General features: G+C 39.0%; 1 protein-coding gene across 5 annotated transcripts in view; it reads left to right on the plus strand.

Annotated features, from left to right (window-relative positions):
• Nucleotides 1-24,340, plus strand: part of rasgrf2a (Ras protein-specific guanine nucleotide-releasing factor 2a) — a 35,377-nt gene extending 11,037 nt beyond the window's left edge. The window contains exons 3-29 of one of the 5 annotated variants that reach the window (XM_028025196.1): nucleotides 1,533-1,680; nucleotides 1,950-2,039; nucleotides 2,118-2,371; nucleotides 5,151-5,230; nucleotides 5,885-6,078; nucleotides 6,729-6,838; nucleotides 7,463-7,581; nucleotides 7,663-7,826; nucleotides 8,858-8,921; nucleotides 9,263-9,399; nucleotides 9,516-9,598; nucleotides 10,538-10,786; nucleotides 10,969-11,061; nucleotides 11,531-12,039; nucleotides 12,895-13,020; nucleotides 13,752-13,841; nucleotides 14,294-14,400; nucleotides 17,686-17,798; nucleotides 17,960-18,026; nucleotides 18,113-18,142; nucleotides 18,266-18,369; nucleotides 19,692-19,776; nucleotides 20,551-20,748; nucleotides 20,851-20,930; nucleotides 21,014-21,131; nucleotides 21,950-22,018; nucleotides 22,131-24,340. In XM_028025196.1, the coding sequence (XP_027880997.1) occupies nucleotides 1,533-1,680; nucleotides 1,950-2,039; nucleotides 2,118-2,371; nucleotides 5,151-5,230; nucleotides 5,885-6,078; nucleotides 6,729-6,838; nucleotides 7,463-7,581; nucleotides 7,663-7,826; nucleotides 8,858-8,921; nucleotides 9,263-9,399; nucleotides 9,516-9,598; nucleotides 10,538-10,786; nucleotides 10,969-11,061; nucleotides 11,531-12,039; nucleotides 12,895-13,020; nucleotides 13,752-13,841; nucleotides 14,294-14,400; nucleotides 17,686-17,798; nucleotides 17,960-18,026; nucleotides 18,113-18,142; nucleotides 18,266-18,369; nucleotides 19,692-19,776; nucleotides 20,551-20,748; nucleotides 20,851-20,930; nucleotides 21,014-21,131; nucleotides 21,950-22,018; nucleotides 22,131-22,226 (3,577 nt within the window). In that variant the 3' untranslated portion in view covers nucleotides 22,227-24,340. Of the gene's footprint in view, nucleotides 1-1,532; nucleotides 1,681-1,949; nucleotides 2,040-2,117; nucleotides 2,372-5,150; nucleotides 5,231-5,884; nucleotides 6,079-6,728; nucleotides 6,839-7,462; nucleotides 7,582-7,662; nucleotides 7,827-8,854; nucleotides 8,922-9,262; nucleotides 9,400-9,515; nucleotides 9,599-10,537; nucleotides 10,787-10,968; nucleotides 11,062-11,530; nucleotides 12,040-12,894; nucleotides 13,021-13,751; nucleotides 13,842-14,293; nucleotides 14,401-17,685; nucleotides 17,799-17,959; nucleotides 18,027-18,112; nucleotides 18,143-18,265; nucleotides 18,370-19,691; nucleotides 19,777-20,550; nucleotides 20,749-20,850; nucleotides 20,931-21,013; nucleotides 21,132-21,949; nucleotides 22,019-22,130 lie in introns of all 5 variants that reach the window. The other 4 variants (XM_028025195.1, XM_028025197.1, XM_028025199.1 and 1 more) reach the window with 4 other exon arrangements.
• The last annotated feature ends 358 nt before the right edge of the window (nucleotides 24,341-24,698 follow it).

Consider the following 24,698-nt stretch of genomic DNA (forward strand, 5'->3'; position numbering starts at 1 on the left):
CTGTTAGTTTTGACCCAAAAAAAAAAGAAGCAGCGCAGCATCGACGTCAGCACTACACATGAAATCTGTCAGGAGACTCCAAGTACCTTTCTTTTTAAAATAATACCAGTGGACCCATCCTATTGTTTACTGAGGAAAGGCAGCAGGTTTTAGTAATACATTTTATAACTACTGAGACTTCCTCTATCAAATGATTTCTGATTCTTATTTACTCTTGGAAATCCTGTTGCCGACTGGCCACTCAATCGTACATCATTAATCCATAACTTTCTTAAAGCTACTGTATGCAACTTTTACAAAAAATATGTTCTTTACATATGTTTTTAAAACTGTCACCATGTTGTGACAATTCAATAGGAGACAGATAATCTTTGAAAATATCCAGCTCCCCCACCTCCTGCCAGAGCTATTATTGCCGTCTGACAAAATGCAGCACTCCCAGTCAAGAACAACCAATCAGAGCCAGGAGGAGGGTCTTAGCGCTGTCAGTCAGGCTCGTGTCCAGCTCCTAAAACCCTAGTGGTGGAGAAATAACTTAATGTTCCACGAAAACTGTTTATCCACTGTCAGCAGTCTCCACGGCGTGATGGCAAGGAGATGATTAAACATTTCATCAGCTCTCAAAGATGAATTATCAAACAAATGATCAAAAGTGGAAACGTGCAGTAAGTTGGTCAGCAACTAGAATAAATTTTGCTTGCTTTAATGTCCTCAATAATGTTTCCACTGATTATTGAAAAAGAGGAAGAATAGTTTAAAAAAACTAATTAATAAAACTTCACTCAGAACAATTGATACTCGCTTCACTTTTTTTGTTATCTTTTGGAAAATATCTGCTTTATTTCCTATCAGAAAACTAGCTTCCGGGGTGAATAAAAATATTTGTATATGTAAATCTGCCTGTATAATTTTGGCCTTACCTGCAAATACAACCAAAAGCAGTCAGAACGAAGTGAAATGGCTTTGATATTGAGCTGTTTTGCAGAGAAAAGTAGGCAACAATTTCAGCTCAGGTGTGCAAAGCTGGAAGAGACATGCACTAAACTGGAGCAAAAGATAAAAGGTCAGGCTTTTCAGATTATGATTTTAACAAATCTGCTGAGAAATAGATGAGCAGACTAGTAAACTTGTCAAGCATCTTTTCCTCACCATTTAAAGTCTCCAACTATTGAGCGTTCAGTTTAAAGATTCTCGTTAAATCAAACTCGTCTTTGCTTCCCTTTTCTTTGTGCTGGTGAAACACACTGGACACAGCTACCACATCCAAGCGAGCGAGCGTGTCTGGGTGCTCAGTGCTCGCAGCGGTTCACATTTAGGTCACACTAGCGCTGTTTTACCTCGTTGGTTACATCACACACTCGACCTCTATTTCCTCTCAGCGCTCTCCTTTCCGCGGATGCCTCTCTTATTTTTTTAACGACGGCAGCGAACACCTCAAACATCTCCCCGCCCCCCGTTTACCTGTTAGCGCGCCCATGTTTGTTCACAAGCACATATCCAAAGCCCAACCCTTTCCACGTTCTGCCTTCCAGCTACTCTGACATTATGATCGAGCGCGAGATCCTGATGCAGAAGTACATCCACCTGGTCCAGATCCTGGAGACGGAGAAGATCGCAGCCAATCAGCTGCGCACTCAGCTGGAGGACCAGGACACGGAGATCGAGCGGCTCAAAGCCGAGGTACGCATGAGCGCCTCCACATCTGCGTGCGCATGCATACTTAAATGAACACTCGGACGCCACCCTCAGATGGAGCACATTTAGATCAACGCGTGCAAGCGCCCCCAGGCATGATGACGAAGACACTTCTGTTGAATTAAAGCACAGCAGGGCTCCAAGGATTCCAGAGCTCATTACTTACCTATCTAGATGTTTATTTTTGTCCAAAGTTTCATGAATATTTGATGCTTTGCACCAGCGCGCTCACATAGATGCTGTTGTCGTGGTAGATTGTGGTGTTGAACAAAGCCAAGGAGAGGATGCTGCCGTTTCAGGGCAACCAAGAAGAGGAGGACCCAGACATCAAAAAGATTAAAAAGGTAAAAGCATTGTGAAAGCGGCGACAATGGACGGAGAGCATGGGAGCCCATGACGGGGTTGTTGTGTGACCACTGCAGGTGCAAAGTTTCATGCGTGGCTGGTTGTGCCGGAGGAAGTGGAAAATCATCGTCCAGGACTACATCTGCTCGCCTCACGCAGAGAGCATGAGGAAGAGGAACCAGATCGTGTTCAACATGGTGGAAGCAGAGACGGAGTACGTTCACCAGCTCTCCATTCTGGTCAACTGCTTCCTCAGGCCGCTGCGCATGGCCGCCAGCTCCAAGAAGCCTCCCATAAACCACGACGACGTCAGCAGCATCTTCCTCAACAGGTAATAAATCCTCCTCTTGCTCTGTGTGAGAGGGAAATGTACGCAAAACATTTAAGCTCGCAATGCTAGGTGTTCAAACAGACCATCATACAAGCTTACAAAAGTATTCTCCCCCAACTGAACTTTTCCATGTTTTGTCCCATTGCAACTACAACCAACTTATTGGGATTTTATGTGATACATTAACACAAAATAATGTAAAAATCTAAAGAAAAGGAAGGCATTCTCTTTTTTTTTTCCAAATTAAAAATTTTACAAGTTACTGTGATACCTATAAATAAAATCCAAAGCAGTCGGTATCCAAAGCAGTCTGGGTCCTCCTCTTCTTGGTTGCCCTGAAACGGCAGCATCCTCTCCTTGGCTATGTAGTATCCTTAAAGGGACAGTCTTAAGTAAAATAGACATTTTTTTAACCTTTAAGTCATGTTATAATGTCATCCCATCACCAAAAGCATTCCTGCAGTGTTGCTTTGATTCTTTCATGGTTGCTTGATAAAATCTTTAATGTCCTATGGTAACCACTTAGCTGCAAAAGTGCCTGATGGGATCAAGTTCCGCCTTCGACGACACCCCTTTCTCCCATCCCCCATTCAGCTCCTTCAGACTAGCCAGCAGTAATTAGCAAACACCTGGTGGAACTGCACATCTGCTGAGCTCATTAGTGGAGTTACTTCTCAGAGCAACGCTGGTAAAAACGTTGTTAAAAGGTTAATAGAGGAGCCACGTTGTGATGACTTCCTGAAGGTGGAGCTTCAGAAAAAGCAGGAGTTTTTAAAGAGACAGAGGCCCAATTTCAAGGCAATAAACTACAACGTCAAATGTCTTCTAAGTCATATTTTATATATTCATCTTTATAGCAACTTGAGGTAAGATAGTTACTTGATTGTGCTATAAAATGATTCTGAGAGGCTGGAAAACACATAATACAGTTTGATGATATTCTGACCCGTCTATTCAGTGATATTATACGGTGACCTAAGCTCCATGTGGTCATGTGATTAAACAGAAACCTACACTGACTGGCCACTATAATAGGTACACATGTTCAATGATTGTTAACATAAATATCGGTCAGGCAGTTATATTTTGGAAACTCAGTGCATTTAGGCCTCTAGGAGAGATGAAGTCGACTTGCTAATCTTTTAACAGTTTTAAGCCTGAGACGAAAGACAAGAAGACATTTGATGCAAAGTAATATTTAACAATTACATACTGATAACTGATAAAATAATTAGTCAAATTAATCCCACTTTGGATTTTGTCTCATCAAAAATTTCCAATAGGCTTCACATCTGATGGATGTTCTTCAAACTGAGTATCCATCCTGAACTCTCCCACTGTGGGACAATAAAGTCTATTTCTTCTTCTACTGAACACACATGCTAACATATGTGTTAGCATGTTGCCAACAGTAAGCTGTGCGTTCACGTTTTTTTCAGTTGAATCTGATCAGATGGTGTTTCACTGTTGAGCCGGTGTGTCAGTAACAGACACTGAAGTGGGAGGAAATGTTTCTGCCTCTTCTTTTCTCGTTCTAATTCCCAGTGAATTTTCCCACAGATCATTTCTGACTCGCGGTGTGAGAGCTTTGATTGTTGCTGTTTCATCCCACAGAGGTGATCAGATGATTCATAGCTGCTCCAAAGTACCTGAGACTTTTGAAGACGTCTGTGCTTTGACATGCCAGTTTTAGTTTCGGCAAAATGAGGTGCCAAATTCTGTTACTCTGTTATAGAAACCTGGACAAACAGCCTCCTGATAATGAAGATCCCATTTTTCATTTTCTGTTACCGTTTATGAGTGGACTGGACCAAAAGTGAGCTGATTGTAGTCTATATCTGATTTCTCTGTGCATTTCTAGACTCCTTTGTATACTCTTCCAGACAGCTAATTATTCAATTAAATGTTCTAAATCAATGTAAAGGCATAAATACTATTTCTCTCCCCTTTTTATTTGGTTTGTAAGAAATGAAATATGTAAATAGTCATACTTGTGGATTATAAGAATATTTATGCATGTTAAAACACGGATTGTCTTTTGCATGGCTGAACCAATTAATCGGATTAATAATTAGTTTAATTACTGATTAATTCTTAACTGGAGTATTTAGACTTTTAAAAAGTCAATTTACTGAAAGAACAACACAGTCAGAGCTGTAATTGAGACAAAACTGACCAAAAATATATTCATTTAGCATTAAAGATAAAATAAATCTTATAAGTCTGTAACGTTCTCCCCATAGCTCGTGTCAGAGTTTTACCTTCACCAGGTACAAATTTAGAAGAAAGAAAAAAATCTATGAAGCATCTTTAGGTATCCCATTATTAATCAGTTAATCAAACTAAAGTCAACAGATCAGTCCTACATTGTAGTGATGTTAAGTCCACCAGAAAGGGCTGAACCTTTCACACAATGTACTTATTATCTGCAGATGCATCCTTTCCTACAAGTGATCAAGCTCACATAGAATTTTACTGAAATTTAAGCAATAAAGTGTCTGGTTTTCTATTTAAAAAACAGAATTGAATTATTTGTTTATCGGCATGTTTTATGTATTCCTAATCTTGTATAAAATAAGTTTAAGTGGCAGAGCAACAAATCTGCAAAATGTGCCAATTCTTTTACCTGACTGATCAAATAATCGTTAGAATAATCGGCATTGCTAAAATAATTATCTGCAGCCCTGGTTTTCTGTAGAGTGCGTGTCTTAAAATGCGTCACAGCTCACAGTGTCTGTATTTTCTCCTGAATGAAGCATCCTTGGTTCTCTGTGTGCAGTGAGACCATCATGTTTCTGCACGAGATCTTCCACCAGGGCCTGAAGGCTCGCATCGCCAACTGGCCAACGTTGGTCCTGGGTGGGTACCGATTCATTCAGTGGTCACATTTAAACCTCTAGACTGTACCAACTCTCAGATCACAGCTCCTAACATGAAAAACATCAACAAAAATGTAATCTACATCTGTATAAATAATGCTTCTGCATCATCATGCTTCTGTATGATGATGCAGTTTATGAGTGGATTTTGGGTTTGATGAAAGTTATTGTCTTTACAGTGCAGTTTCACCTTTCAGTCGCTGAACAGATAAGAATTCATTCCAGGAAAGTAATTTAAAAACAAATAATTGAATTTCAAACGAGTTATTTACAGTTACATACATTCAAAACAGGCCTAAAAAACTTAATATTCTAAAAATCTCTTACAAATTTCTCTTAATTAACAAGTCTTTTTCTAATCTTTTAATGTTTAAATCTATATTTTGGGATTTTTGCTGCTGTTCTATGTTAATTGTTTTATTGATTGTAGCACTTTGAAATTTCTCTAAATGTAAATAGGCTATGTGATAAATAAAATGTATTATTATTATTATTATTATTATTACGTAGTCACTGTAGCATAACCACATCAAAAACATACATTTATTACCTGTAAATGTCTGAAGTAGAAGCTGTTGTTTCAGTCTGTCTTTTTGGATACGTTAATGTGAGTCGTTGTGCGTTTTCCTCCCAGCTGACCTGTTCGACATCCTGCTGCCCATGCTCAACATTTACCAGGAGTTCGTGCGGAACCACCAGTACAGCCTGCAGGTGCTGGCCAACTGCAAGCAGAACCGAGACTTTGACAAGCTGCTCAAACAGTACGAATCCAACGCCGGCTGTGAGGGCCGCATGCTGGAAACCTTCCTCACTTACCCCATGTTCCAGGTGCCAAACACTTTATGTGCTAATTATGCTATAAATTGCTTTGTTTTCAAGGTCCAGGTTTAGTTTCAGTTGCCATATGGAAACTGCGATCACGATGTACCGTTTCATCAGCTTCAAATGTAGATTGTAATGAAGGTGAATGGGAAATCAGAAGGCTTTTATTTTGAGTACGTTTGAAAAACTTCAATTGATTCAAATGATGCGTCAGCTTTCGGCTTCAGACTGTGCAAACTAACGCAGCTGGGCTGCTGCAGCCATTTATCTAGAAGTCTGAATATCTAGACGTCTACATATTCTATGACTGAAAAAAATCATTACATGTTATTTAGATTTGTGTTTCAAAACACTTGGAGAACTTTACAGCCCAATAAATCATTTATAGACAGATGAGCTCTTGGTAGAATGTGTTGATAAAATTAAAGTAATTGTGTCACAAATTACAAAAGAATTTGCTCTTAACATATTTAAAAATGTCCTTTCAAGACAATTGTTGATTTTAAACTGATCAAATTTCGGATTGTTAAATATTAAACCTTAAAAAACTCAGGTTTAAAGTCTCAGTTTTCACCACACATTCTAATCACACGTTCATGTTTTAGTATTCAATATGTCAATGTCTTCTTTATGACATGTATTTTTTGAAATGCTAGATTCCTCGATACATCATCACCCTCCATGAGCTGCTGGCGCACACGCCCCATGAGCATGTGGAGCGCAAGAGCCTGGAGTTCGCCAAGTCCAAACTGGAAGAGTTGTCAAAGTAAGAATGAGACTGTGAAGAAAAACAATAATGAAAATGACAAGTCAGTGACACTGAATATCATTTTTCTGTATGTACATACTAAATGCACAAGAACAGATTCATTTAGTTGCATGTTGGTTCTTAGTGAGAAACTCAATGAATGCACTGCAGTGAAAGCTGCACAAATATTTAATCGTCATATTTTCGTATTTATTGATGCTGTAATAAACTGCAGAGAAAATATAAAAAGTTATTTTTAGAAGTTTTTTAAACATCATTTATAGGAATTTACACCGTTATGAGGAATTACATGTTTTTTTTTTAGAAATACAATAAATCTATGTCTCTTATAGATGCAGGCTTTTTTTCTATTTTTTTTCACTCGTTCTTATGGAATAATTACATAGAATTTTCACAAAAGAATGATACTTAAGGTATGAGTACCTTTGTACAAATGATAAGTTTTTTTTTCTTCAGAAGGTCCTGTAACATTTGTGGCTCCCAACAAATTTCATTCCACTGAACTGAGGGTAAAACCGTCCGTTTGGGTCGTACAGGTCCCAGACCTCTGAACTAGCCCGGTACACAGCGACACACACACACACACACGCACACACTGACCTCTGCTCCTTGTGTTTTCAGAATGATGCACGACGAGGTGAGCGACACGGAGAACATCAGGAAAAATCTGGCCATTGAAAGGATGATCGTTGAAGGCTGCGACATTTTGTTAGACACGAGCCAGACCTTCGTCAGACAAGGCAGCCTTCCTGCTTTCTCGGCTTTCTTTCAGCCATCCCACCTTCCTGCACTCTTTCACGACTTCTCTCCTCCATGATCAGGTTCTCTCATCCAGCTGCCATCCAGCAGCGAACGGGGCATGCTCAGTAAGGTGCGTCTGGGTTCGCTCTCACTGAGGAAGGAAGGAGAGAGGCAGTGCTTCCTGTTCACCAAGCACTTCCTCATCTGTACACGGACCTCTGGAGGGAAGCTGCACCTGCTGAAGGTAAAATGTCTCACTATCTACAATCTGAGTGTGTTCAAGTTCAGCAGTTGCTTGTCGCTCAAACTCCTGAATAAGATACTGATGTTGCCTCTGATTGGCTGATAGATGATGAACAGTAGCGTCATGGCTGAATTGTGAATATATCTAATGTAACTGTTTACTGCTGCCATGACTTTAATGACTTGAATGGAAACAATTGCAAAAATTGTGTTTTTTTGACATTAGCGGAATATAGACAAAAATCTGTGTAATGGAAATGGGACAAATCCTGCTCTGCATTTTACAAATCTGAAAATTAAGACATTAAATCTGCTAATCTGAAATTGTCTTAATACAGTTTTGGTCAGCTTAAATCTGTTCAGGATCAGTGATGGCAGGATCCGATTAAAGTTACTTTGAAAAAGTAACTTAGTTAGATTACTGATTATTTGATTAGGAAAATAACTAAGTTACATTAAAAGTAACCTTTTTAGTTACTTTAAGCAGCTGCTAACAAACAACGCTCTGCCACCTGTGAAAATTACAATGATCTTTGCCAATGCTTAATTGCAAGTTATTTTATAATGATAACATCAACAGTGTGTCTCCATTTATATGGTTGAACTGAAGGGGAGTTTAATGGTTACAACAGGAAATAAAGGAAAGGAAATAAAATTAAATTAAATTACCAAAAAAAAGTAACGCACAGCGATTTCGATAAGTAACTGCAGTCTGACTACTGGATTTGAAATAGCAACGCGTTAGATTACTCGTTACTGAAAAAAGTGGTCCAACATTACTTAGTAACGCGTTACTGACATCACAGTTCAGGATATATCCCTGTACACTAGGGGATAAGTCATATATATAATATATTTGTATTTGACCTTGAAGGTACAACTATATCTACAAAATTCCCTCATAATTATGACAGAAAATATTTGTTCTGGCATAATAAGACTAAAAATAAAGTATTTCCGCTGAGTTTAGATTTGTGTCTAATATCTTTCACTGGTAAGGCTTTAATTTGTTATTTTTCTTCCTAACAGCAGGGAGGAACACTGTCTCTGATTGAGTGCACTCTGATTGAGGAACTAGATGCCAGTGATGAAGATTGTGAGTATCCTGTTGCAATCTTTACTAATTATTAAAATTCATTCGAAGGTAATTCTCAAGTTCAGTGGTTGCCTAACCACTGAATGTCAGATTTCTACAAAAAAACTTTTGCATAATTCAACAGTGAAAAACGTTTGGTGGAAGAAGCACTGTAAGAAACACCAGCTAGAAAATACGACAAATATCAATGAGAAAGTTCATAGGTACGATAGAAAATATGTTTTTTTACAGTTTTGATTAAATGCAACAAAGCCATTTAGGCAGCTTACAGGTCAATACAAGGTCAATTTCAGGTCAGCTGAGCAGAATGAAAGTGTTTTGGTTTCCTGTTGCGTTTTCAGACAACGCTGCAGGTCAAGGCTTCAGTCACCTGGAGTTTAAAATTGTGGTGGAGCCCCCCGATGGTCAGAGCTTCTCCGTTGTTCTCCTAGCTCCTTCCCGCCAGGAGAAGGCTGCCTGGACCAGCGACATCAGCCAGGTACAGACCGACTCAGAGGAACTCAGAGCTGCTATGGCAGGCGTTAGCTGCTCTTCTAAAAGAAGCTTTTATCCTTGTTTTTTTCTGTGTGTGTGTGTGCTTTCTTTCCACTTCAGTGCATCGATAACATCCGCTGTAACGGCCTGATGACCAGCGTGTTTGAGGAGAACTCTAAAGTGTCTGTGCCCCACATGATCAAGTGAGGAAATTATCTCATTCTAACTGTGCTTAAAGTCTTACATTTACAGATTTACAGAGCTCACAGCAACACATCATGGTGGATTCATTAAGTCAATGAGAAGAACATTTTAAACAATAAAGTTTTGTTATGTTTTAGTTGCATAACTGTGGGAAAGTTGGATGATTTTCCGTCTTGCAATGGACAGATAATGCCTTGGAAAAGTATTCATATCCGTAGGGCTGGGCGATGCAGTATAAACTTAAAGTTTTATCGTGATATTTTGTGGTACTGTTGTGAAAACAATAAAAGTGACTATTAGAATTATTTCTGACTGTGTCTCACAGCAATTATAGCCCCACAAACACAAATCCTGCTCTAGAAAAACATTCCCACTTTTTCTTTAGGACACCAGTCACATGCAAAATGTGATTTGTTTCACTATACTGCAGAGAGTAACTGCATTTAATCATATTTTCAAGTTTATTGATATTTATTGATATTCTTGTTGAACAAATATTGAAGAAAACTAACAATATGGACAGTTTTTTTTAACATTATGAATTGGAATTTGTCAATGAAAAATCAAAATTCATATCATGATAAGAGTCATGATAAAAATTTATCATGATAAAGGATTTGATAAATGACCATTTTTACATATTCCTTCAACTTTTTCACATTTTGTCATTTTGGTTTATTAGGATTTTATTTGATAGACCAAAATAAAGTGTTGAATATTCATGAAGTTAAAGTAAATAATATATGGCTCTCATAAGTTTTAACGAGTTTCTCTCTTTAAGACAAATTTAGGATTTCTGAGCTGCTTATTCTAAATCAGTGCCTGATAATAAAACAGACGAATCGTCCAAACTGGACAGTAAGAAATAATCTGTCCTAACTTTGTCCTCTATAAAAGACACAAGGATTTAAGTCAAATTTTGTTGTTTTTCCTCCAAGGTCCGACGCCAGACTGCATAAAGACGACGTCGACATTTGCTTCAGCAAGACGCTCAACTCCTGCAAGGTCCCTCAGATCAGATACGCCAGCGTGGAGCGGCTGCTGGAGCGCCTCACCGACCTGCGCTTCCTCTCCATCGACTTCCTCAACACCTTCCTCCACACGTACCGGATCTTCACCACGGCCGCCGTGGTCATCGACAAACTGGCCGACATCTATAAGAAACCCTTCACCTCCATTCCTGTGAGGTATACAAGACTTAAAAACACAGAGGATGCTCCTCCCACTGACCCCAGACTCCATCCCGTTCATCGGTCCTCACTGTGTCTCTGTCCTCCTCACGTCTAACACTTCATCCTGTCATTCACTCCATCTTTTCTTCTTCACTTCCCCCTCCTTCATCTTCCTCACACTGCTGCCACCGCTTCAGGATCGAGCAGCACTCATACGACCGTCTGTCCATCATGTCCCTCTGTCCCGACTACAGTCTCAAGATCACACAGCTGGCTTTGGACCAGTCCAAGTAAATACCATCAGTAGGCTTTGGGGGAGAACAGTTTATTTGAAGAGGTGTGCATAAGACTGGCATGATGACGCCGTCATAAACATGAAGGAGTCTTCATCAGTATTTATGAGTGTTGTCATGAAGTGGCATACGGTAAATAATGACACCTTAAATACAAAGTTAATGCTTTTAACGCCACTTTGAACTAAAAGTGTCAACTTTGCATTATTCAGTCAATAATGATACTTTTAATTCACATTTTAATGCAACGTTGCATTAAAAGTGTCATTATTTATTGAAATCCATTTCATGACAACAGTGTTAAACATTTATGCAAACACCTTCATGTTCAGTACGGGTCATGTTGTGTCATGTTTATGACAGAGTCATCATGTCAGTCTAAAGCACACTCCTTCAGATGAAGTGTTACCATGATTCGTGGTTCTCCTGGTCAGAGCTGTGGACTGACCACACTGGTTTCTTTCAGGTCTCTGGAGCTTTTCTTCGCCACCAACCAGGGTGCCTGGGGATCCGACTCGCTGAACAACAAATCCCCCAGACTCTGTCGCAAGTTCTCCTCTCCGCCTCCCATCTCCATCCCGTCCCGCACCTCCTCCCCGGTGCACTGCCGCAAGCTGTCCCTGAGCTCGCCGGTGGGCGTGAAGGTCGGGGCGTTGGACCTGTCCACCACCCCGCCGCTGTCCGCGGCCAACTCCCCCACCTCCAGCCACAGTCCCTCCATCTCCTCTCCTCCACCCGGCTCCTACCGGCTGCCGTTTGGCTTCTCATCGCCCCCGCCCACCGCCACGCGCTCCCCCAGCCTCCCGCAGGCCTCCGGGGTGTCCTCACCGCCTCCCGCCTCCACCAGGGCCCCGCTGGACCTCAGCAGGGGCCCCAGCTCCCCGGAGCTGAGCCCGTCCGCGGGGGACGACATCAGCGGAGAGCTGCCGCGCATCGACGCCTTCTGTGGGAAGCTGAGGCGCAGCATCCGCAGAGGTAGGAAGACGCTAACAGTTAGCGCTCACACTCCTCCAGCTCTTCAACAAGGCGGCTTTACATGCAATAAACACATCTAATATTTGTGACTGCTGCTGTAGATGCTGCTTTAAGCTGCTGGCAGAGTGTGTTCCTATAAACAGTCTGGAATACAATCTAAGTTTTTACCAGGCCTGTGGAAAAAGGTGTAAGAAATAGAAAATGAAAGAAGGGAAAAGTTTTTTTATGTCCAGACTTCCGATCTCCTAGAAGTCGAGTGTTTTCTCCTTCATTCCATATCCCATGGTTTAATATTTATGTCCATCAATCACTCCATCCATCCCTCTGTTTTCCAATATTTCCCTTCATCAGATTATTTTTCACTCCTTTCATTCATTCCTTCATTTGGTTTCTTTTTTGTCCATTTGTCCTTTTTTGCTCATTTGATTCTCCTGGTTTCTATCTCCCTTTTTTTTTGTTCTCTTTTTGCATAATTCATTTGCAGCCAATATTAATTCAGACTTTAACGTTGTCTTTTATTGTGTTCTAGCAAAGACATGAAGGGGTCAGCATTTCTCTTTCAGAGGAATAATCGGGCCTGTAGATGAACGTGTGTCTGTGATCTCTAGTAAAACAGGAGCAGAGTACCAGATCAAAAAAAGAGAGGAGAGAGAGAACATGAAAAGACAGGAACCTGGTAGAGTAAGAGAAGAGAGCAATGACATGTAAAGGCTGATATTTCAAATAGCAACTTATTACCTGAAAGTTCACATAAACATTTCAGATCATTGTTAAAATAATCATCCTTGCAAACTCATATATCAGTCAGAAGTCACCTGGACTCATGTTGGATGTTTGACCTTTTCTCCCTCACAGCTGTTCTGGAGTCAGTATCCCTGGACAAGTTCATCCCTGAGTCCCCGTCCAGCAGTGAGCCGGGGGACCTGTCCCCCTGCCGCTCCCCGTCCACACCCAGACATCTCCGCTACAGACAGTCTGGAGGTTGTAAAACTACACAAGCACACCACACTGCCGTATTACATTTACAGCGGTTAACAAAGATCTAGAAGTTTGACTGTGATAAAGAACTGTGAAACCATTTTCACATGTGACATTGTCCTGCACAAGTCGAGTGAAAAACAACAAAATTTGCAAAAAGGAAGCAAAAACTTGCAATTTGCCTAAGAACCATTTTATGTCTATTCATCTTTTTTAGCTGGATGCTAACAGTTTCATAAATGGGGATGATCATTTTTGCCTTCTCTACTTTGCAAAAGCTCCTTTTTTTAGTTGGACATTTGCTCTGATTCTATAGCTATGATTTCATTACAAATGTGCGCAAAACTTTATTGATAATCCACTAATGCCAAAAAATCACAATTTCACAATTGTGGTGTTTCCATTAAATAGGAAACAAAACTAAAATCACATGTGAATAAGTTTGTTCACACAATAAGTCAATTAAAGACATGCTGCGCCATCATCCTCCTACCACTTCCTGTCATGTTCTTCGTCATTTCCGCCAGTAGTAACATCCGCCTGTTGCTCTCGTGATTAGTGAGGTGGAAGAAAAGTGTTTCCATTGCAGTTTAGAACAACATATAATGTTGATTGAGTTTTGTACCGCTCAATACAATGAGATCTGCTGTCCTTCTGAACAGTTGTGTTTGCACTTTTAAAAGATGTTGGAGCAGATCTAACATTAAGGTTTTACTGTTTCTGGTCACTTGTAGTGGCAGCCGGGGAGAACTCTCGCTGCACCATGTCGCCAGCGTCGGCGTTCGCCATCGCCACGGCGGCCGCAGGGCACAGCAGCTCACAGGGTGAGCACGTCCAGTCTTTAAGGTCACAGCGGATGTAGCAGAGGGAGGGAGCTCCGCTTGTGGTGTCCATTAGATTATGTGTCGGGGAGCAGCTAAAAGGACGACAGAACGTAATTTAAAGATAACAGGAAGGAAATGGCCGTCTGTGTAGGAGTTTTCTAATGAGCTAATGAGCTTTTATTGTTTTAAAAGCACATTTGCTTTTAAAATCGATGGCTTAAAAGCCTGAACCAATGGAAAAAGAAATACAAACGGAACATAATTTACTTCCCTTATTATAGTAATTCAAAAATCTCAAATTTAGAAAAATGTAGTAATCTGTTTTTAGTTTTCTTCAATATGTGTGTCTGGATTAAAGTCATTTTCACAAAACTAAAGAACAGTATTCGCAAAGAAGGTGTTTGCTAACCAAATCTGGATTGATTTATTTGTTTTACTTAATGCTCTTCTAGGTTTTAGTAACTCTGAGAAATCATGTGATAAGGAATTCATCATCCGCAGAGCTGCTACCAACAGAGTCCTCAATGTGCTGCGGCACTGGGTCTCTAAACACTCCCAGGTGAGTCAAAGAGGAAACACTGTCCATATTCACAGTCTGTTTTCAGTCAGACTTTAGTAATGTATGCATCCTAGCAAAAAGAAATGCTTAACAAGATAACCTCTGGTTTGTTTTGGGGGATTTTCCTTGTATTAGAGTTAGTCCAGCCTGCACTTGTCTGAGTTAGTACTAGGAGACTAGGATGATTTTAGTTTCATCCCAGTTGGATGAAACTAAAATTTGTCTTTTCTGTCACAAACACTGGTTTTCAACTCATTTACATTAGTTTGAACCATAATATTGTAACACTAAAATATGTAATGCAACATGAAATAACTCAAAGAATGCTCTATAGTAATATTACACTCCAGTATTAATATGTAGGCTATGCTTGAACACTAAGGCTTGTTTAGGAGAGGACACCAAATTAGCTCTAATCTGGTCCTTTTGGTCTTAAGATTAGCTTAAGACCAACTGGAGAACAACCAGTTCACAGTACAAAGCAGAAGTGAAGATAAAACATTATTTTGATAAAGTAGTAGTAGTAGTTTTTATTTTTATGTGTCACACACACTTTTACAGGTGCCCAGCCCACCAGACATAATAAAACAAATACAAACAATATTGTCCTTTGGACAATTGATTCTTAATCTATTTATCAGCTATCACAATAATGGATCTAAGTTAGTATTTTGGGATACCAACAAGGTGGCTTTAGAGTGGGTTTAGATGGCGACTTATACAGACATACAGAATCAAGTGTTTTGCTGTTTCAATCAATCCATTTTAATTCCAACATGTACTTTAACTTCATCCATCCATCCATCCATTTTCTGTTCACCCTTGTCCCTAATGGGGTCGGGAGGGTTGCTGGTGCCCATCTCCAGCTACGTTCCGGGCGAGAGGCGGGGTACACCCTGGACAGGTCGCCAGTCTGTCGCAGGGCAACACAGAGACATACAGGACAAACAACCATGCACACACACACTCACACCTAGGGAGAATTTAGAGAAACCAATTGACCTGACAGTCATGTTTTTGGACTGTGGGAGGAAGCCGGAGTACCCGGAGAGAACCCACGCATGCACAGGGAGAACATGCAAACTCCATGCAGAAAAACCCCGGCCGGGAATCGAACCCAGGACCTTCTTGCTGCAAGGCAACAGTGCTACCAACTGCGCCACTGTGCAGCCGTACTTTAACTTGAGCACCATAAATACCAACATTAATTGTTAATGAGGAGAAGGGATTTTGTAAGCTATAGCTTACAAACAGGTGAATCAATAATGGCTACCTTTGGCTGAACTAGCATTTATCTTTTGAGAAAATTAATATTTAGCATGTTTTTAGGGATGATTCTGTGTAGCTTGATGAAAAGAGAGTAAAAGAAAATTCCAGTAAAACACAGTAAAATCACATTGTGTGATTAAAATGACTCTTTATAACCTTAGAAAACATTGTTTATGCCACAGGCCTACAACCTGGTTTGTACTGCAGCAGTTTGAAGGATTAGCACAGTGAAACAAACAATCAAACAGTATTGAATTTTTTTTATCTAAGCTGCCAGACCCAACCTCTTACTCTTGTCTTATGAAGGTTTCCACAGAACAAGCATAGCTGTGGTGTGACCTCAGTAAGAAAACCAGCGGCTGAGTAAAAGGGAGTATTTGCAGTGTTTGTGGGGAAAGGCGGTTAGCTACTCTGTTAGCGGCTAAAGGAGAGCTGGCACATCCATAATAAAATGCTATTAACTTTGCACTTCCATCTCATTCATCAAATTATGTTGTGGAAAGATTTAAAAAGTAAAATGGGCTGAATTAAAAATGTTAGATAAAACTTTTGATTAAACTGCAAACATCTTAATTCCACTTTCTTTGCTAATGTAGCAAAACAAAGTTGGGGCCTGTAAGGTTACCATGGCTGCAATTATTCCTCACGTCCCTCAGTGCTTTTGACACACAGCCGAAAGAGACAGCCTCCCTTTGAGGAGCAGGCCTAAAAAAAGCTGCTGGTTGTTTTTGCTCTCGCTGCGTCTCTTGTTCCGTCATTGCTCTCCGTGACAGAGGTGCTCTTTGCACTGCGTGTCCTTCCCACCATGGACGCACGCAGAAAGGTCAGCCTCATCCTCAGGGACCTTCAGAGAACTATCATTTTTGTGTAAGATTATATAAGGAGCTATTTTTGTAGCTGGATGTTGCCTGGAAAAGTAAACTTGTTTGGGTCGGCTGAGAAAAACAGCTCTTGGTTTAGGAAGGCGAGGTGTTTTTGACCTTCCACGGTCACGAATTATTAAAGTGAATGGAAAAATATATGAATTCGGTTTGGTTTCTAACACTATATTGATGGAGTTAAATGTGAAGCTCTTCTAGTGTTTAGGTGTCCAAATTGGTTAATCGCAACTAACAAAGTTATACTAACATCAAGTGTTGTTACATTTACAATGTGTCACTTTTGATGCCCACCATTTTGAGCACTAAGGGTGTAAGTGAGATGAAAGGTGTACTTTCACCTCTTGGTGTGCAACTGAATCAGGACAAAGCAACAATTGCCATGATATCAATCAATCATCTAGTGCATTTCGGCAACAGGGCAGTTCAAAGTGCTTTACATTGTGAAAACCTAAAAAAACATCATAAACACAACAGTTGTGAAAAACAATAACAGACATTACATTTTGTAAAAGGTAATGTCATTTTGATTGTTAAAAATCATCAATACAAATATATTGGTCAATTCTCCATTTATTCTGATTCAAAATCAACTCTAAACTTGTGGCTTTTTAAAGGAACTCAGTGTTTTGGCTGTATTGCAACTTTCTGAAAGTTTGTCCATGATCTAGCTAAATTTATTCTTACTGTCCTTGACTAAATGTTTGATGCTCCATGCACCATCCCTGAGCAACCCCAAAAGGTGAAATTATTATCTGAACTTATCAAAAATATTTCATTTCTGGGGAGAGTCAACCTTCATGAGAACAGACAGAGCATCTGCATAGCACAGCATGAGTCTGAGTACCATTAGTATCAGGTCATTGCAACAAGATTAAAGTAAAACTTTGTGTAATTCCAATAAGTGGTTTGTGTGTGTGAGTTATAAATGCCTCTGTTGCAACTCACATATCATAATTTCTTTTTTTTCCCTACTTTTTCATTAGTTTCTCTGACAGATTTGCTCAACATGTTTCCTTTTTCTTGATGGATCTTACACTGGCTGTCGTTATGTCACCGATTGCTCTGATGCTCTTCTGCTCTTCACGTCATCTTAGCTGAAGCTTTCCGATGCAGTGTGTCTCTGTGTCTCTGTCAGGACTTTGACCTGAACGGTGAGTTGAAGACAGGAGTGATCAGTCTGCTGGAGGAGGTGCTGCGAGACCCAGATCTTCTGCCCCAAGAGAGAAAAGCAGCAACCAACATTTTAAGGTGCAGACATTATGAAACCTCCTCTTCATAATGTCAGAGGTTTCTTTAACAATCTTCTGGAAGTCTGTCCATGATTGTTTTAATTCTTTTGTGGTCAAAAGTTAGATATTTATAATTTTCCATGATGTATCTTCAAAATGACGCTGCGCTTTGCTTCGCAGTGCCATTTCTCAGGATGAACCAGACGACACTCAGCTGAGGATAGAAGACATACTACAGATGGTCAGTGTGAGTTCATATCAAACACTTCACTGAATGAGTTCAATGAAACAAAAGAAAAGTTTGAAATGACTTCTCTTCTTATAATGAAACAGAAAAGCTGTCCTCTTCTGCATTTCATTGCGGTAAGGATAATTCTCTCTCTTTCCCTGTTAAACATCCACCAGGAAGTGGTCCTTGCTGTAGTGTTAGCAATCTTTATGCTACGCTTCCCACACAATAAGCTGATGTGTCTGTGTGTGAACAAGGCGGAGAGTCCTAAAGCCGAGTGTTTCGAGTCCCTCTCGGCCATGGAGATGGCGGAGCAGATCACGCTGCTGGATCACATCGTTTTCAGGAGCATTCCCTATGAGTGAGTACACGGCAAACCCCTACTGTACCGTCAATCCGTCCCGGGAGGTTTTTGTTTGGATAAAATCTGCCCACTCTATCCAAGCTCCATGTTGGAAAACCTTACAGAAGTAACAGCAGCTGGAATGGGTAAAATAACTCATATAAAACAGTAAGTGATGATAATCTTATGAGATTGCCTAAAAATAGCAGCAAATCACCTTTATTTACATTTTGTGGCATTACTAAACAGACTTCAATGCATTTTATACAGTATTACATGGCAGATCACTACAATACAGATTATAATTGTGATAATTAAAATATTTTCTGTTATATTAGGCAAATAGTTTAGTTTCCCTGTCTTTAATTTCATTTTAGCTTATATCAATCTGCTGAGGCAGATTTTTTTAGAGCAGTGTGTTGTAGAGGCCAGCAGGGGGAGCTAGAGAGGCTACAGAAAGTTAGAGGGAAGATGCTGTGGGGGAATGCAAAAATATAAAAAAATAAGCTATTAATTTTTAATTAAATGTTTTGAAAATAAAATATTGTCTGTTTTAAAATCATTATTATGAAACATAAGTTAAAATAATTTATTGAAATGTTATTTGCCAGGCTCATCTTTCTGATTGGCTGCTGGTCAAATTTGTCAATGTTTGCTATGCAAGCTAGCATCGCTAGGAACCATGAAGAGGGGAAGTTTCAGTCAAGAAAAGACTGAAGGAACTGTGGAGATTAAATAAAATTTGATGTCTGATAAATATAATTATTACATATTTTTATAATAATTGAAATATGGGATTGTGGTGGAATTTTTTTTATCACATAACATAAATATGTTGATGTAATATTATGACATAAACATCAAATTAATAAAGTCATAATTACCTAGCATATTACCTGATAAAAAAATCTTCCACCACAGAACTCACAGCCAACTAAATTCAGAACATACGAGGCAACATTAAATGCTAACTGAACGCAACAATTATCAAATAGTGAATAAAAGTGAGGAGAAACATTTGGAAAGTTGTTGTTTCTTTATACATTTTGTAGCAAAAAAGAAATATTCAGAGATGTTCTCCTTAAAATCTGACTAAGTTGAAGCTATTTTTTGAAGAAAAATATGTAAACATTTCAGTTTGTTGATGTTCAAAGCTGCTAGAGACAAATCATGTAAGATGTGCAGCAGTGACTATAATGAGAAGCAGTTCTGCAAAAAATTTAAAATAAATTAAACCATGGATCCCTTTCATTCAGTGTTACATTTATACACAGCTGTCTACCATATTAAAGGATCACCTTTCAGATTGACTGACCATCTTACTTTGTGTGTCCACTCAGGGAGTTTTTGGGTCAGGGCTGGATGAAGGTGGACAAGACTGAAAGAACTCCATACATCATGAAGACCAGCCAGCACTTTAATGATGTAAGAAACCCTCGTAGAAAACTCGCCATAATCTACCATGTCAAACTTTAAACTATAATGAACATTTAACACTGGAACTTTAAGACATTTGAAATATCCAAAACCAATAAACAAAACACCAGAAATAACAAATAAAATGAATTATGAAGTCTCTGTAAATAAAATTGTCCTTCAGGAAAAGTTCTGGTTGAGACCAAAACACCAAACTGGAGACTTTTTGATAAAAAGAGAAAAGACACAAAACGACAAATCATGCAAATGGTTATTGAGCTTGTTTTAATTTATCACATGATTTTTTTATTGATTTCATTTTGCGACACATAGAATTGTGAATAAGAGTGAGAAAAAACATTCTTCAAGTTGGAGTTTTATATATTTTGCCACATTGTCTACAGGTTTGAAAAGGGATTCCAGGTCAAAGGTTAATGCTTTTTGGGGGAACCATGACATGGAAAAGTTCCAAAACTAGAGGACCAAAGAAATACCTACAGCGTCCAGAATTTAGCCCACGGGCCTTGAGTTTGACACATGTGGCTTTGATTTATTTGAAATAAAAAACCCTGGGAGGATTTATATTATACAATCAGTACACATCATGACTGATTCTTGCTTTGTGAATCAGACCAACGTGATGGTAAAAATTGATCAAAATGTTAGTGGATAACACTTTTAGCGGATCAGAGCCTTACCTATTGGCTAAACTATCTTTAGCCAATGTTTTAGTTGCTGTCAGCAAAATTGTTCTGTCTTGTGATCCTTGTGAAATCTCTTCAGATGAGCAACCTGGTGGCGTCTCAGATAATGGCCCACAGCGACGTGGGCTCTCGGGCCAGCTCCATAGAGAAGTGGCTGGCCGTGGCCGACATCTGTCGCTGCCTCAACAACTACAACGGCGTGCTGGAGATCACCTCTGCTCTCAACCGCAGCGCCATCTACAGGCTGAAGAAAACCTGGGCTAAAGTTTGCAAACAGGTTTAGCAGAATCAGCTCGCAGTACTAACATTACCTTACATACACAGAAAACCTCCAACGTTACAATTTATCTTTTGTTTTTTGTTGTTGTTTTTTTTCCAGACCAAGGCGCTGATGGACCGGCTTCAGAAGATTGTATCGTCAGAGGGGAGGTTCAAAAATCTCAGAGAGACGCTGAAAAAGTAGCTACAGTCACAGACAATCACGCTCTGCCCTACAGCATGATGCTGACACTATGAGACCATTTTTACCTCCTTGTGTGCAGCTGCAACCCTCCGTGTGTGCCATACCTGGGCATGTACCTGACTGACCTGGCCTTCATCGAGGAGGGAACGCCCAACTTCACTGAGGAGGGACTGGTCAACTTCTCCAAGATGAGAATGGTGACACTTTCTGTTCTACAGCCCAAAATGCACACAACTCTCTGGTGTTTGGCTTTTATTATCAATACATTTCAAGCAGGGTCAGCTTATTTTCTGAAGATAAAAAATATATATTATTAACCATCTCTGAGGTTTATATTCTCTAAAATTAAAAGTAGGATGTCTATGAATGTTTTTTTGGGGGGATATTTTTGCTTCAAAAAGTTCAAAACACAGCAATCTGATCTGAACTTAACAAGTGAGGCAACGTCCAAAGATTACATTACAGGGAAATTACTGCAGGTGTGCAGGACAACAGAGACACCGAGTGGCTGAAAATGGTAGAACAATGAAAATTGCCGAATCAACACAAATGATGTCTTAGACTTACTGAGAACATTTTTGCCATGTGGGCCAAAATCATGAAATTGAAAACACTTGGCATGGGGCAACAAAAACATTATATTCTTATTGTAACACTTTTTTTAAACAAACTTTTTGTGCCTTTTTTTATTTTATCTCCTCACTAATAAACAAAAAACTGCTAAATGAGCTAAAATGGATCAGTAAATGATATATTTTAACATTTAAAAAATGCAAATCTGGCATTTATGGATGCAAGATTTGCTCTGGAGGTTCTAGTTACTGCAAAATTAAGACCAATGCAAACCCCTTGTTAATAAATAAGCATCTATTCTTAACAATTAATATTTTTTTGTTTAAGAAAATTTTATTTTGTGTGATTTTTTTAGAAAAATGTATCATGGCACATGGCTTTTTATGAATGAAAATGTATTGGTATAAAAAGCTCTCTTTACGTTGCTCTCTCTGCCCTACAGATCTCTCATATCATCCGGGAAATTCGTCAGTTCCAGCAGGCTCCTTACAGAATAGAGCACCAGTCTAAGGTTTCCCTTTTTTATAATCATTTGTTTATTTAAAAAATAGAAAAATAATTCCTTCCTCCAGCGTTGTTTTTGTTTTGTTTTTGTTGTTGTTGTTTTTTTACTTTGTATCCAGGTAACTCAGTTCCTGCTGGATAAGACCGTAGTAATGGATGAAGATACTCTGTATGAGCTCTCACTGAAGATCGAACCTCGAGTCCCTCCAGGTTAATTTTACACCAGAAACCTGCACAGATTCACATCTCTCAGCTCACAGCACCACCTTTTAAATAAAGCTGGTGCTTTTATATCACACACAGGTGGTCAGCAGGTGTAGTAGGGGAAAGTCAGGGGAAAATGTGCCTTGTTTTATGGAGATCTGAGATATTTGTCTAGTTATTGTACTGTATCGCAGAAACAACTCCTTGCCATATTCTCAAACCTTTGAGTGTAGAAACACCATCAGCACTAGAATGTTGCTGCTGTCACTCTGTGATTCGGCTTTGTTGTCTTTAACACAAAGTTCAGTTATTTGTTTCTATTATATCAAACAACCATTTTTGCATTAATTAAGCACCTTTTAACATTGTTTCTCTGTGGGATTCGAGGATTCAGAAATTTTAAAGGGGCAGTATTATGTATTTTTTAACCACAAATCTTTTTATAGCACAATCAAGTGAACTGTTACCTTCAGTTCATATAAAAATGCTGTATATGATATATATGACTTTTAAAAATGTTTAATTCAATATACAAAGGTTTGAAATTGGGCCTCTGTCTCTTTAAAAACTCCTGCTCTTTCTGAAACTCCGCCTTCAGGAAGTCATCACGACATGGCTTCTCTAGTAATCCTTTAGCAATGTTTTTACCAACTTCGGACTGAGAAGTAGCTCCTACAATGAACTCAGCTGATTAGCAGTTCCACCAGGTGGTTGCTAATTGCTGCTGGCTAGTCTGAAGGAGCTGAGTGGGGGAGGGGAGGCGGCTCTGTGAGGGGGAAGCTTAGAAGCTTGAAAACTGCAGCTCAGAGGAGGAGCTTCATCTTTAAAGGCGGGGCTAGGTCCACCCAGACGTTTTTCAGAGCTGAATGGTTGCCATGGAGATTAAAGGATTTCTCAAATATGCATCAGAGAATCAAAGCAACACTCCAGGTATGTTTTCCATAACGATATAACATGATGGAAAGGTTAGAAATTTTTTAGAAGAGTATTCTGTGATGGTCTCACCCAAAAATAATGAATTTCCTTAATGAATGTTTCAATAACCTTATAATAATGTGAGCTGGAATGAGCTTAATCCTGTCTAGGACTTTAAATATGACAGCTTGTCACACAGTGAACCTTGTGATCTCTGACTCCTGGCGTTGAGTTCATGGTCACATGAAACATCAGCTGTAATTTCATTTTTAATCTTGTAAATTTGCTCTATCTGATCAAACTGTTCTGAGCTTTTTTTTTTTTTTTTGAGGGGTGGGGGGTTTTCATGTTTCTCTTTTTTTGAAGCGGCTTTTAGCAAATTTAGCTCTTTTATCCAACTTGACAAACAACACGTCTCCTTTTAGTTTATAATTGCTAAGAATTTTGTACACATTTTTTTTATCAATATTTTTTAAGAATCATCTCCTAACAACCACCAAAAGAAAAACATAAAAACTGTAATCACATATATGTCTGATATCATCACTGTAAATAATAATTCCTGTTAATGTTATTGTATCTTTAAAACCTTTAACTTGTAAGAGAACCTCTGTAGTGACATGTTTGCACTATTAATTTTAAGAAGAATGTTGCAAGGTTCTAGCGTTATTAGTAGCATAAATGTAGCATATATTACTATCTGTTTATTTTTGTAGATGCAACTGACTTGTTTATTTAGATTCATTTTTGCCTCTTTCCTTTCTGAAATCTTCTGTAATTTGTTTGCATTAGAGTCAGCTTGTTTTCATTCACTGTTGCATACTTTTATTCAACGTGTATTGTTTTTTTATTGTTATTTATTTGTGTATTGTACAGACATTTCCATTCTAAAGGCTTGAAAATAAAACTTTCAGGCAAACGAATGTTGTTGCAGATCCATTGATGAAGAAGAAGAAGAAGAAAAAAAAAAAAAAGCGTCACATTCTGTGAAAACCTAAAGACGGCCACGGTCTCTAAAAAGGAAAATTGGGCCTTTGAGTTTTATATAAAGCAAAACATGCATTCCTTACAAAAATAAATCCAAATATCTTTGGGGGGGGCCTCCCAAAACCTGTTGCCCTGGGCAACGTCCCCTGTAAGCTCTGTCTAAAGTCTGACACTTCCTGGATTTTTTTGTAAAGAATAATTAAAGAAAATAACACATCCGTCATTTATTTTCTACTTCTTAACCATAAAGTTTCATTAAATACAAGTTGATGTTGCAATATGACAAAATGAGAAAAATAAATGACCAAAGGGAAATATTTAGTATTTGCACTGTTGGCTTTCCGTACACAGAAGATCAGCAAACATCATCTTGAGGTAAAAAAACAAAAAAAAACATGGAAACTACTTCAATAATTCCATACAGAATGTCATTTTTAAATCATTAAATCATGCAATAAAAGTGTTTTGAGTTGTTAGAAAAATGCACCAAATCTCCTTCAGTACCAGAGTTCTGGTCGTGTGAAAGTCGTGTTTTATTTCCGAAGCTGCTGCAGAGTTTGAGATAACTGAAGGAGAGAGGA

This window comes from Xiphophorus couchianus, chromosome 8 (genome assembly GCF_001444195.1).
Source record: "Xiphophorus couchianus chromosome 8, X_couchianus-1.0, whole genome shotgun sequence".
Classification (NCBI taxonomy): domain Eukaryota; kingdom Metazoa; phylum Chordata; class Actinopteri; order Cyprinodontiformes; family Poeciliidae; genus Xiphophorus; species Xiphophorus couchianus.